The sequence below is a fragment of the Trichosurus vulpecula genome, chromosome 6 (genome assembly GCF_011100635.1).
Source record: "Trichosurus vulpecula isolate mTriVul1 chromosome 6, mTriVul1.pri, whole genome shotgun sequence".
Taxonomy (NCBI): Eukaryota; Metazoa; Chordata; class Mammalia; order Diprotodontia; family Phalangeridae; genus Trichosurus; species Trichosurus vulpecula.
In genome coordinates, this window is record NC_050578.1 from 183,896,963 (window position 1) to 183,910,670 (window position 13,708).

A 13,708-nucleotide genomic window follows, 5' to 3' on the forward strand; every position below is an offset into this window, starting at 1 on the left:
AATTGAGGGGATATACATCAAGTGGGGAGTGACTGAACAAGTTGTAGTACATGATTGTGATGGAATACTGTTGTGCTATAAGAAATGACAAGCAGGATGCTCTCAGAAAAACCTGGAAAGACTGATGCAAAGTGAAATGAGCAGAACTAGGAGGACTTTATACACAATAACAACAATATTGTGCAATGATCAACTGTGAATGACTTAGCTTTTCTTAGCAATACAATGATCTTCGGCAATTCCAAATAACTTGTGATGAGAAATGCTATCCATCTCCAAAGAAAGAACTGATGGTGTCTGAATGCAGATTGAAGTGTGTTTTATCTTGGGTTTTTTTTGTCATGTTTTACTACATGATGAAAGTGGAAATATGTTTTGCATGACTGCGCACATATAGCCTATATCAAATTGCTTGCTTTTTCAGTGAGGGGGTGAAAGGAGGGAGGGACAAAGAGAATATGGAATCAAAAATTTTTTAAAAATGAATGTTTAAAATTGTTTTTACATGTAATTGGGGGAAAAATATTAAACTAGTTTTTAAAAGAGAAAGCATAAAAAACAGAATAGGTAAAATGGAAAAGGAGGTACAAAAAAAATCACTAAAAAAAAGAACTCTTTAATAAGCAGAATTGACCAAATGGAAAACCAGGTACAAAAGTTCACTGAAAAAAAAATCCTTAAAAATTAGAAATGGGCAAGTGGAAAGTAATGACTCCATAAGACATTGATAAATAATAAAACAAAGTTAAAAGAATGAAAAAATAGAAGAAAATGTGAAATACCGCATTGGAAAAACAACTGACCAGAAAAGCAGCGAAGATAGAGCACCTGCCCCAGAGTCAGGATGACCTGACTTCAAATTCAGCCTCAGACACTTGACACTTACTTACTAGCTGTGTGACTCTGGGCAAGTCACTTAACCCTGATTGCCTCACAAAGAAAGAAAGAAAAAGAAAAAAAAGAAAAACAACTGATCTGGAAAATAGATCAAGGAGAGAGAATTTAGGAATTATTGGACTACCAGAAAACCATGATCAAAAAGACAGCCTAGACATCAAATTGCAAGAAATTATAAAGGGAAAACTGCCCCCATGTCTTGGATCCAGAGGGTAAAACAGATAGTGAAAAATATCCACGGATAAACTACTAGAAGAGATCACAAAACAAAAATCCCCAGGAATATTATAGCCAAATTCCAGGACTCTCAGGTCAAGGAGAAAATATTGAGAGCAGTCAGAAACAATTTAAATATCATGGAGTCACAGTCAGAATGATGCAAGATTTAGAAACTTCCACATTAAAGGAATGGAGGCCTTAGAATATAATACCCTCGAAAGCAAAGGATCTAGGATTGCAACCAAGAATAATCCACACTGAAAACATGAATATAATCCTTCGGGGGAAAAATACGTATTTAATGAAATAGAGGACTCTCAAGCATTCCTGAGGAAAAGACCAGAACTGAATACAAACTTTGACCCTCAAATACAAGACTCAAGAGAAGCATTAAAAGTTAAACATGAAAAAGAAATCAAAAGGGACTTAAGCTAAATTGCTTATATTGCTACATGAGAAGATGATACATGTAACTCTTAAGATTATTATTATGGCAGCTAGAAGGAGTGTACATGGATGGAGGGCATGGGTGTGAGTTGATTGTGTTGGAATGAGCTAAAACAAATGAAGGGGTGAGAAAAAGGGATGCATGAGGAGATAGGAGAATGGAGAGGCAGAATGGGAAAATTTCTACATAAAGGAGGTGAGTGAGGAAGAGCTTTTACAGTGAAGAGGGGAATGGGGGTAAGGTGGGAAATGCCTGAACTTCACTCTCATCAGCATTGGTTCAAAGAGGTAAATACACACACACACACACACACACACACACTCAGATAGGTATAGAACTTTATCTCTCTTAGCAGAAAAGTAGGAGGGGAAAGGGATAAGAAAAAGCAGGAACGTGATAAAAGGGAGGGCAGATTAAGGGAAATAGTGGTCAGAAGCAAAAAAAACTTTTGAGAAAGGACATGGAGGCAGAGAGAGAGAGAGAGAGAGAGAGAGAGAGAGAGGAGAAACAGAATAGAATGGAGGGAAATACACACTAATTATAACTGTGAATACAAAAGGGATGAACTTGCCCATAAAATGCATATAGATCCCAGAATGGATTAGAAACTAGAATCCAACAATATACTGGTTATGAGAAACACATTTGAAAAAAAAAATTTTCACATTAGTCATGTTATAAAAAAAAAAGTATTAGAACCAATGGGAGGAAGCACAAGAAAAAACAAAACAAAACAACAAAAGAAAAAAAAAGCAAATAGTATGCTTCAATCTACATTGAGACTCCATAGTTCTTTCTCTGGATATGGACAGCATTTTCCATCATGAGTCTTTTGGAGTTATCTTAGATCCTTGGATTGCTGAGAGGAGCCAAGTCTTTAAAAAGTTAGTCATTGCACAATGTGGATGTTTCTACAATGTTCTCCTGGTTCTGCTCACTTCACTCAGCATCAGTTCATACAAGTTTTCAGGTTTTTCTCAAGTCCACCTACTCACCATTTCTTACAGCACAATAGTATTCCATTACATTCATATACCACAACTTGTTCAGCCATTCCCTGATTGATGGACATCCTCTCAATTTCCAATTCTTTGCTACCACAAAAAGAGCTGCTATAAATACTTTTGCACATATGGGTCCTTTTCCCATTTTTATGATCACTTTGGCATACAGACCTAGAAGTGGTATTGCTGGGTCAAAGAGCACATACAGTTTTATAGTGTTTTGTGCATAGGTCTAAATTGCTCTCCAGGTCGGTTGGATCAGTTCACAACTCCACTAACAATGCATTAGCATTCAAATTTTCCCACATCTTCTCCAACATTTATCATTTTCCTGTTTTCATGTTAGCCAATCTGATAGGTGTGATGCAGTACCACAAAGTTGTTTTGATTTGCATTTCACTAAATCAATAGTGATTTAGAGCATTTTTTAATATGACTATAGATAGCTTTAATTCCTTCCTCTGAAGCCTGTTCATATCCTTTGACCATTTATCAATTGGGGATCAAATTCTTTTTTGAGGCAATTGGGCTTAAGTGACTTGCCCAGGGTCACACAACTAGTAACTGTCTGAGGTCACATTTGAATTCAGATCCTTCTGACTCCAGGGCTGGTACTCTATCCATTGCACCACCCTGCTGCCCCAAGTGGGCTGTTATTTCAATGATTTCTGGTGAATATTTGGGGTAAGATCAAGAATCCCCAAAAGAATTCTTTAAGATATACTTTTTCTTTGTCCTCTACTTTGTACTTTAATTATTTGAGAGTGTGCTACATCCCCATACTTCTTGGGTCAAGGAGGAGAGATTGGGGGCCCTAGGGAATGCTAACACACTCATACAAACTGTGGTCTGAGCAAAGTACTAGATAAACTCTCCGTGGAGGCTGTCAATAATATAGACAAATGGGCTTAGCTAATGGCACCTTTGACAATCAGCTGATTGTGAGTTTTGACTTTTGAGGAATTTGAACTCTAGGTCAATAAACAGGAGATCATTCCTGACAGTCACCTTTGTATGGCACCTGTCTCTTCCCCTTCTCCCCAACTAGGATTATAAAAATCTCTCTGGCCCTGTCACTATTTGGCTTTTATTCCATGGGACTCTGGCCTGTTAGGTTGGTGCCAAAAGCTCATTGCTCCCCCTACTTCCTCCCAGGTATTTTTAAATAATCAGATTTTCTAGTCTTTTCAAGGTAGTCCTTCAAAGACCTCCCTAACTTCTCCATGTTCTAAGCTCCAGACATCCCCTTTTCTTCCTTGAAAGCTTCCCTTTGTCCACTCTTCTGGATGTCCTTTAAGGGCTCTCTGACTATCTTGATGTCTTCCTTGAAACAACAAATTCCTCAAGGGCAAATATTTGCCTAGTTACTTTTGAAAAGTATCTATGCTGGTACCATAACTACTGGTTGCTTGAAAACTTGGTTCTGAAGCCCCAAACTATCACTGAAGAAACAAAGTGTTTAAAGGAAAATACACTTAAAAGGATGACGAGCCAAGGTGGCTCCTGATATAAGACGATTACTTTCACGGTCTTTGTTCAGGTAGTCTGGAATCTAAGGTCTTGTATCCAGGGAAGCTGAGAAAATGGTGGACTCTGGTAGAAGTAGCCATGCTTGCCAATCCAGAATTCTCAGATTGCCAGGACTATCTCCCTGGCTTTCACAATTTGCAGCCAGTTCTTCTAGGCTCTTTTGGGCTCCACTCTTCAAGTCCCTGTCCTTCCTCAAGACATCTCCTCCTAAAGCTAAAATCTCCCTGCTTCCCTCACACGGCCGAGTATTGGTAACTCCAATTGATTACTCCATGTGCCCCATCTCACCGAACCTCTGGGAGGAGAGATCCTTAGATACACAGCATTGGCCGGTGTTGATACTTACATAGCACTCTCTCATTCTTTTCTTAAGATAACCCTAAGGGCTAAGTACTCTGAGTGTTATTTCCTTTCTCCAAGTTCAGCATTCTTTCTACTACCTCACAGTTGAGCAGCCACGGAGAGATGGTGCTTCCCAAAAGGAGATGCCCCCTGCCAAGGGAGGAAGAAGAATCTTCTAATGTCAGCACAAACAGGCTGGCACCAGACAACCTTTGAGCCTCTTTGATTAACCCCAGCCAAATGCCAGGGCATAACTTATGTTCTAACAGCATAATGTATGCTCCCCATGCCGTACAAGGGCCAGCCACCCGGGCTAGACTGGCGAGTGGGACTTATTCACACACTTATCTTCTGATGGCAAAGTTGATACTTAATAACATACTCGTCTATATTAATTAGTATGGACTGCAAAAGAACAGGATAATTAGGAGACTTTCCAAAGGGCTGGGTTTTCATTTGCATCCCAACACTTGGCAGCCTCTGGCCCATCATCTGTCAGATTCCACTTCCATTTTGAAATCAGTCACATGATGCTTGTCAGGGTACATGGCATTTCCATGCTTTCTGGCTTGGGCTGATGGAAGCTCTCTGATCAAACTCCTTCACCTGGAAATATTAGATTAGAAAGAAAAGTGCAAGAAATGGTACCTTCTAACAATAATTATGTAGACTAATTTCAGGCTTCCAGATGCAGGAACCAGAAGAAGAAAAAATAAAGGATCTCACAGGGTAGATTCTAACTCTAACCCTAAGATTCTTGCTCAGACTTTGGACAGGATACGTGATCTGACGCTTATTTTTGCTAATTGGGGAGGGGGGTGAAGGGTGGAGGGGTTGACATAAACAAGAAGCATCTTGAATAGTTTTTAAGAATAAGAAGAAAATGTTAGAGTAAATTAAAGTGACCCATTCTGGAACCTTCAAAAATGCATCCCCATTCGGGATTGAATACCTTTTATTATTTCTCTCTTTCCAAAAATATGAAAATCACATCATGTACACAGATCACATGAATAATCCAAGTGGTAAAAAGCATATAAAGTGCAAATGGGCCTACTGAGGTGCTTAACATATGTATTTACAGTGTGGCACGGACCACTTTAAAAGATATTGCAAAATATACAAACTTTTTTGCTTATATTGGCTTTTATATGTATATATTTCATAGATAAACACTTTCTTGTTTCCAAAGGCAAGCAATATAAAACCAGAATCATACAGATTATTTTCTACATAACATGAAAGAGCTGTACAATTCAGTGACTACACATATAGACTATATCGTTATCTGTCTAGGAAGAGTTATATACCTAGTGGAAGGTCAGGCGAAGGCTCCATATGACCCCAAATGGGGTGACGTGGGATTAGGGAAAGGGGCTAGTTGTTGTCCTTCCTCATTTTCTATTCTCCTTTCCTACGCACTCCGTGGAGCTGGGAAATTGTTGGTAGAGCCTAGTTAAGTGGGATGTGGTGGGAGTATTGGAGAGGGTGCGTTAGAGGGAAGAAATGCAAGTGACTGGTAGAAAGGCAAGTGAAGATGTTCTCTCCTAGAAGAAGGGCCCATGAGAGGCAAAGAGAGGGCATCTGAGCTGCTAGAATGTACAGGCTCCCTCCCCCCACCCACGTGCACATACACATACATCAAAAGGGGCTTTGGGACCAAGGCTGACTGGTCAATTCAACCTTCTGGATTATCCTCTGGGAATGCTGACTCTGGCTCAAGCCTTTCCAGTCACATGCTCACCAATTAGCCTATTTTAAGAGGCAGGGGTTTAAGGGCCAAAGAGGACAGGAAATGCAAATGGACAAATGTCATTCCTGGCAAATGAAAGAAAATTTGGAAAGAGGTTTTAGCTTAGTCCTTAACAGGTTATCTTAAAGCTATAGGTTGACAAGGTGCTTTTTGTCTAGCCAGACTATCATCCTTTGAGGAGGCAGGAAAAACTAGGCATGGTCTGAGGAGGGTCCTGCTTGTGAAATCCACATTCTGCCTAGGGCATGGCCACCTGCCACTCTGCCTCATCTCAACAGGTCTGGCAGGATTTCCTTTCTATGAAAGGAACAGAGAGATGCAAGGACCCAGAAAGAAGAGGGGCTCATAGCAAGACCATTCACTTCAGACTCCTTCAAGCACTGCCCCACCCCATTGAAAGACTAGGTGGCTGGTCCACTGGCTAATCCCTCTGGATCAAACAAGACACAATTCTCAAGGCACCTTGGGCCTCATGAAAGGTCCAAGGTGGGCAGGACCTCTGAAGATGGTCTTCTGCTCCTGAAGTCAGCTCAGTTCATTCTGTTCCCCCGCCATCTGAGGGCAAAACAAACTTCATGACATGACTCACAAACCGCTAACTGGGGTTGGCAGAAAAAAAAAGCTTAGCCCACAAAATATCAAGACTAATTCCCACAGCCAGGGTTTGAGAGTCTGGTAATAACCTGAGATGGACAGAGGAACAGATCTTTCCTAACCATAGAGAGTTTGTCATAACCTGCCCAATCTCCTCACGACATCTGAGACACTTGGACTATCTGAGGGAGACTAGTTCTTAGTGGTGACCTTAACGAATCTGGCTTTCTAGAGTATTCCAAACTTGAAATGACCCATGGCAGAAGTCTGAGCTGCTACTTAGAAAGAAGCTGCTGACCAATTAGCAACTCAAGTGCTCACTCCCCTGGGAGCATTACCATTTAATTACCACTGCCCCAGAAGCATTACCACCTTAATATCCCTCCAACAGTAAGAGATCCACAAGCATGTCTGCAACCTTTTTTGCTTCTTAATTAAACTACTACCCTTCAGAAATACCTTTTGAATGTTCTAGAAATTGCCTGGCTCTGACCAAGTTATCAAGAAGCTATAGAGACTGTAAGGGTGGAGATCAGGAAAGAGGGGGAACGAGCATGTATAGTAATTCTACCTCATTAGAATTTATCTTTGGTATTGGGTATCATGATCATCAGCCCGTAGAGGTAGCCCAAACCTACCTAACTAACCAGAGAAGCTGCCACAGCACATGCTGCTGACCACCAGCAGTTTCTCCTGGGCATGGAAAGGGTGTCCACATAGTTTGCTGTAGATAAAATTCAGTCCTTAATCTTCCCTTTCCTGCAAGTCTCCATGTGACAGGGAATTGAAGGACATGAGGCTTAATAAGACTGGGCTGGGTGGTATACATCTCTAGCTGGCATCTTCTCTACCCAGGCCTGCCCTGCCTCCAAGCTTTGTGGGGCCAGGGAAGTACTGATTTCCTGTTTACACTTGGGTCTTTGCTGGGAAGAGCCACGTGCCTTAGCAACCAAACTCATACTTATTTAAAAATAAAAGTATATTTGAGCAATGGAATTCTTTCCTCAAGCTTTTTCCTTCTGAAAATTGTTTAGGGCTTTAAAGGAAGTACTGTGGTCAGTGGCTCTAGTGTATCTGGAGAGAGTGTAAATAACTGACCGCATCAGGATTCGTCTTGCAAAATGAGCCAGAAATCATGTAAGAGAGAATTGTGGCCCTGGTAAGGAGGGTGCTTTGATCACGGTTCTGCCAATGCTGAGCCAGCCCTACCTGCCAATGCTTTGGGTTCTGGGATGGAGGGTAGGAAGAGCAAATGTCTATCGCTCCATTTTTCCAATGGATAGCTAACCATCTGCCCCTACCCTTCCCATGCTTCAAAGGAGGGAGGCCATGGAGAATAAGAAATAATCCATCTTTTCTCCTCCTCTTCAATCGCCATCCTACTATAACGCTGTGCTGCTAGAGCGGGCCCTTATGTCTTGGCCCTCCTGCTGGGTCTCCTTAGTTATGACTGCTGTATTCTCATACACCTCAGAAACCTTGATTGGGATTTCCTTGACATTCTCTTCATCTTCAAGCAGATCACAGCATTTACTGCAGCGACAGCACTGGGGGCATCCACACAGCAGGCAGCATGCCCGGCAGCAGACTCCACAGCACCGGCAGCAGACTCGACAGCACCAGCAGCAGGGCAGTTGGCAGAAATTGCATGCGAGGCCAGACACCAGCTTGTTCCAAGGCTGAAGAGAATGCATCCATGAAGGTAAGAAGTCCCAGTTTCGAAGCTTCTTGGGGAGAATTAGAGGGCAGCGGGCTTGGAAGACCCGCATGACCAGTACCAAAATCAACAGCAATAGGATGGGTGCCCCTACACCCACCAACACAGGCCAACCTGCCAGGGAGAGGCCAAACACGGACACGGGTAATAGGAAAAAGCAGAGGATCAGGTAGAACACGGCGAACCAACGGTAGGTGGCTGTGATATTTCCTAGGCCCCTGGCTAGGCGTATTGGCAGGCGTGTGAATGGGATTGGGTACCACAGAAGGATCCCAGAGATGTTGAAGAAGAAATGGCACAGGGCAATCTGAAATCAAAATGATAAGAAGAGATGAAAATTCATCTAACACACACAGGGAGTCAATTGGGGAGAGTGAAGGGAAATCAGAGGCAAGTGGTGATGAGAAGGGAAGGGAAACTTCAATGGTGTCACAGAAATGATCATCACAAATATTTTCATCATGGGTTCATTAATTTAAGAGCTGGGAGGGACAACAGAGGTCATCTAGTCCAGTCTATTCAGTTTTGCAAGAAGATAGAGTAGCAGGAGATGGGTGATTGTTACATTAGGTGTGACCTAGAGAACACTGCCCTGAAGTCAGGAAAACTTGGGTTAGAAGCTTGCCTTTGCCTCCCTTTGCTCATCTGTGAAGAGGCAACAGAGCCCTGGATTCACTGGGTTATTGTGAACATCAATTGTGTGGAAACTTTAATGCACTCTACAAATAAGAGTACTCATTATGGTGGCATGAAGAGAACAATGCACGTGGGAATCTGAAGATCTACCTACCATTTAAGTCAACAAGCATTTATTTGGTGCCTCCTATGTGCAAAGCACTATGCTAGGTACTGGAGGGAGAGAAAAGAAGATATCTGCCCCCAATAAGCTTACATTCTGCTCCTCTGGATTCTGATCATGCCGCTTACCACCTGCATGACGTTGACCTTCAGCAAAACATTTTTCTTGTCTACAAAAGGATGACTAAATAATCTCAAAGATCCCTTCCAACACTTAAATCCTACGAAAATGGGCCTCTTTGCAAATGGGCATGCAGGAAGGAACTAAATGCAATGAAGACCTTGAGTCCTACCTTACAAACAAAACAAAGTTGATATTTTAAGTCACTTTTGCTGAGTTCCAAAACAGTGATTTCAAAAACAATTTACTTAATTAAAAACATTGCTCCAAATGGATTAAGTACCAGTGAGTTAAAAAGCAATGAAATTAATAAAAAAAAATTGCATTCCAAAACCAATGAGACTTTTATTGTAATTGTTCTCAAAATCAGTTTTGGAATTCATTGTTTTCTCATGCTTTGAATCAAGCTCTACTCCTCACCCTGCCCCCTCCCCACCCCCGCTCCTTTGTCACCTTGCTCCTACCCAGGCATTATCTGGCCTGTCTACACACCAGCAAGTGCAACAGGCCTCCCTTGCCAGAGAGAGAAGGGGAGGAAGAGGAGAAGGCAGGTGCCTAGTGAGGCAATATTCACACTGGAAAATGCTAAGGGCACCACCATCCCGTCCTTCTCTAGGCTGCCAATCTCAACTTTGACCCCTCCCTCTCTCTTGCCTTCCAAGGGATGACTCTCTAAGTCCTTCTGTAGGATCACTTGTATTCATCCCCCCCTTTCCATTCCTAATGATACCACCAGATCTTCAATTTTTGTGACCTGGACTTGCAAGGTGGAAAATACTGATGCTTTTCCTTTGATTAGTACTATTTGTGTGATGTTGGGCAAGTCACTTAATCTCAATTTCCTCATCTATGAAATAAGGGTGGTGGGGGGATGGGACTGGAGGATTTCTGAAAGCCCTTCCTTCTCTAGATCTATGACCCCAGGCCTATTCCAAAAGCCTCTTCCTGGCTGGTCTCTTGGCTCTAATACATCTTACACACACATGTTTCTTAAATCAAAACTCTGATGACATTCTGCCCTTAAATTCAATGCTTTTGCCTTCCCAATGTTTGAAAGATAAAAATTAAAATCCTTGGTTCAAGGCCCTCTGGAATTTGATCCTCATCTGCCTTTTTCAGCATCACCTCCTGCTGCTTGAAGGAGATGGTGTCTATAAAAGTCCTATTGTCATCATTAATTTTATTACTGCCCCAACCCTTATCATCCATTCCAGTGAAACTGGTTCTTCGAAGATGTTCGTTCACTTGACACATCCCTGAGACTTTTGTTCACATCCTTCCCCCTCTCAGAATACTTTTTTCCTGCTCTCTGACCAAACAGATCCTCAGCATCCTTCAAGGAAGATACTTCTCTTCCCCCATGAAACCAACAGTCACCTCTCTCTCCTCTAAACACAAAACATGGGTCTCTACCAGTCACCTCCTAGTAAGTAACAGAGCTAGGATTCAAACTCGAGTCTTCTGACACCAAAGTCAGAAGTTCTTCCTACCTGCCACCTTTTCTCATTGATAGGGGGGCAAAAAGGAAGAAGTTATCCATACCTTTTTCAATCATTTTATGTGGGGGACAGGGGATAAGGTAGGGGATGGGGAATATAACTATTCACCATCCTAATCTGTTTATTATAAACACAAGTTAGAGATATTTAAAATATTCAAAATGGTTGGATTAGCTCACAATTCCACCAACAATGAATTAGCATCCCAATTTTTCCACATCCCCTCTAACGTTTTAATTTGCATTTCTCTAATCCATAATGGTTTAGAGCATTTTATATGACTTACATGTTTTGATCTCTTCAATAGAAAACTGCCTTTTCCTATCATTTGACCATTTATCAGTTGGGAAATGACTCTTATTCTTAGAGATTTGACAAAGTTCTTTTACGTTTGAGATATGGGACCTTTATCTGAGAAACTATCTATAAAAATGTTTTCCTAATTTTTTTTACTTTCCTTCTGATCCTAACTACATTTTTTGTATAAAACCTTTTTAATTTAATGTAATCGAAATTGTCAATTCTATACCTAACTTTGCTCTCTATTTCTTATTTATTTATGTATAGTTATATATCCGATAATTATTTTAAAAGTTTGGCTTCTGAGAACAATAGCTAGGGAAAGTTTTTAGGCCACAAGTCACGATACTAAGGCAGGTAAGATCTTATGAAGCATGTGATAAGAAAGAAACCAGCATGTTTATTTGAAGAATTTAGTAGTAAGCTAAGAAAAGAGAGCTTAATTGAAAGAGGTAATGAATCACAACTGTGCATCCTGACCTGGACTGAATTTTCTAAGGTATTTCCAGAGCTAGCTAAGGCAGCCAGGATGGCAGTGGTGGTGGTACCGATGTTGGAGCCCAAGGTTAAAGGGTAAGCTCTCTCAAGGCTGATCACACCGATGCCTATGGGGGAAAAAAAGACATTGGATTCCATCCTGGGTGAGAATGACTGAGCATGGCAGGACCACATGTAATAATGGAGATATGAGCATGTAAAAAGGGAAAGAGGGGGAAGAAGTGAGGACTTACCAACCAGAGGAGTGATTGCAGAGGTGAACACAGAGCTACTCTGCACAATAAAGGTCATCCCAGCCCCAACAAGGATGGCAAGGTAGCCTGCCAGCCAAGTAAAAGGGAAGGGGAAATCTGGGAAATAGAAGAAGAAAAAAGCACTGTTTCTACAATGGTTCTGGTCAACATTTCATATTCCATGCAACAGATGACTCTAAGGGCAATTCAAAAACAACGATTTTACTAAAACTTCATTCAAAAACCTCAAGCAGAAATCGTTCCCAAGGCGATTAAAGGCAGCCAGCAAGGAGTTTCCTGGTGGGGCAAGGGGGGGTGGTGTCTCAAGAGCTCCCTGCCGACATCCTAAAAACTGTATTGATTCTCTTCTAACACAATATTTGTAAAAATCACTAGGCATAGGGCCTAGCACACAGCAGGCATTATGAAAATGCCCTCAGGTTAGGGAACTCCCTCTCCCAATGCAGGCTGGGAAATTATCAGTAATGTATAGTTTTAAAGAGTCACCCAGAGCTCTGAGGGCTCTCCAAGACTGGTTCGATAATGCAAATTCAAAAGAAAAGAGAAAACATTAATTCTCAGGATTGCTGATCTGGAAGGAAAAACACAAGTGGAGACCAGGGTCCTCTGGGGTTCTTATCTCCAAACAGATGGGTCAGATGTGGACCTCATTGAGCACAATGAGGAGAACTAGCAAGTATCTTCTTTTTTCATAAGAACTCTGCCCACAGAAAGGCCCAGGGAGAGTGAGATGCCTACCTGTATTGATGGTCTTCTTAATCACTGAAGCAACTTGTCCCTTGAGCACAGAGTTCAGGATCTTGACAATCAAGATCAAACAAGTGCACAGGACCAGCAAGGAGAGGGCTAGAAGGATGAGGCCAATGCCCAGATCTGAGAGCCTGACATCCACAAATGCATGTTTGCCTGCAGGAAGGAGAGGAGCCACTCAGCATCATCTTTCTCTTCCTCTTCATCACTTAACCTGGGGACATAGTATTCTATACAGCACCATGCCTTGGATAAAGTGAGCCTAATTAAGCAAAGGTTTATACATTCAAAAACAAATCTCAAAAGATATTTAAGTTTAAATAACCTTTAGCCCCAGGACCTTCTTTAGAGTAAGGGGCCCCAACCTTTTTCTAAGACACTTTTGATTCCTAAACAGCCTTGAAACATGAGCGTGGGAAGGTGCATTGACAGTTAAGTCTCTGTACACCCAATGTAACAACTGGAAAGAGCCCTGGGTTTGAAGTCAGAAGTCCTGGGTTTGAATCTTGATTCAGCTCTTTTCTATCTCTGACAGTAGGCAGGTCCCTCCCACCTATCTGGGTGTGGGGTCTCCTGCTCTATAAAATGAGAAGGTTGGACTAAATGACCTCAAGGGATCCTTCCTGCTCCAACACTCTATGACCTTTGCACCAAAGATGGCATTTCACCCTTCCCAAGAATGGATTTGCCTGAGTTTGTATTACTTACATGCTGTTTCAGTTTAATTGTTCAGAAAATATAATGAAGTATTTTGTAAAGTGCTATAGAAACATAACAATAAAAACAATTAACATTTCTATGGTGCTTGAAGGTCTGTAAAGTGCTTTACATACATACTATCATTTGACCCTCACAATAACCCTGGGAGGTAGTTGCTATTATTATCCCCATCTTACAGATAAGGAAACTGAGGCAGACAGCAGGTGACTGACTTGTTCAGGGTAACTCAGAGTCTCTGGGGCTGGGTTTGGACCAGGTCTGTCT

At 41.7% G+C, this 13,708-nt stretch overlaps 1 protein-coding gene across 1 annotated transcript in view; it reads right to left on the reverse strand.

Annotated features, from left to right (window-relative positions):
- Nucleotides 1-5,358: 5,358 nt before the first annotated feature.
- Nucleotides 5,359-13,708, reverse strand: part of LOC118855365 (sodium-dependent phosphate transport protein 2B-like) — a 47,331-nt gene continuing 38,981 nt past the window's right edge. The window contains exons 11-14 of the mRNA XM_036765456.1: nt 12,713-12,880; nt 11,954-12,070; nt 11,703-11,827; nt 5,359-8,811 (exon numbers count right to left, since the gene is read on the reverse strand). Of these exons, the coding sequence (XP_036621351.1) occupies nt 8,170-8,811; nt 11,703-11,827; nt 11,954-12,070; nt 12,713-12,880 (1,052 nt within the window). The 3' untranslated portion in view covers nt 5,359-8,169. The remainder of the gene's footprint in view (nt 8,812-11,702; nt 11,828-11,953; nt 12,071-12,712; nt 12,881-13,708) is intronic.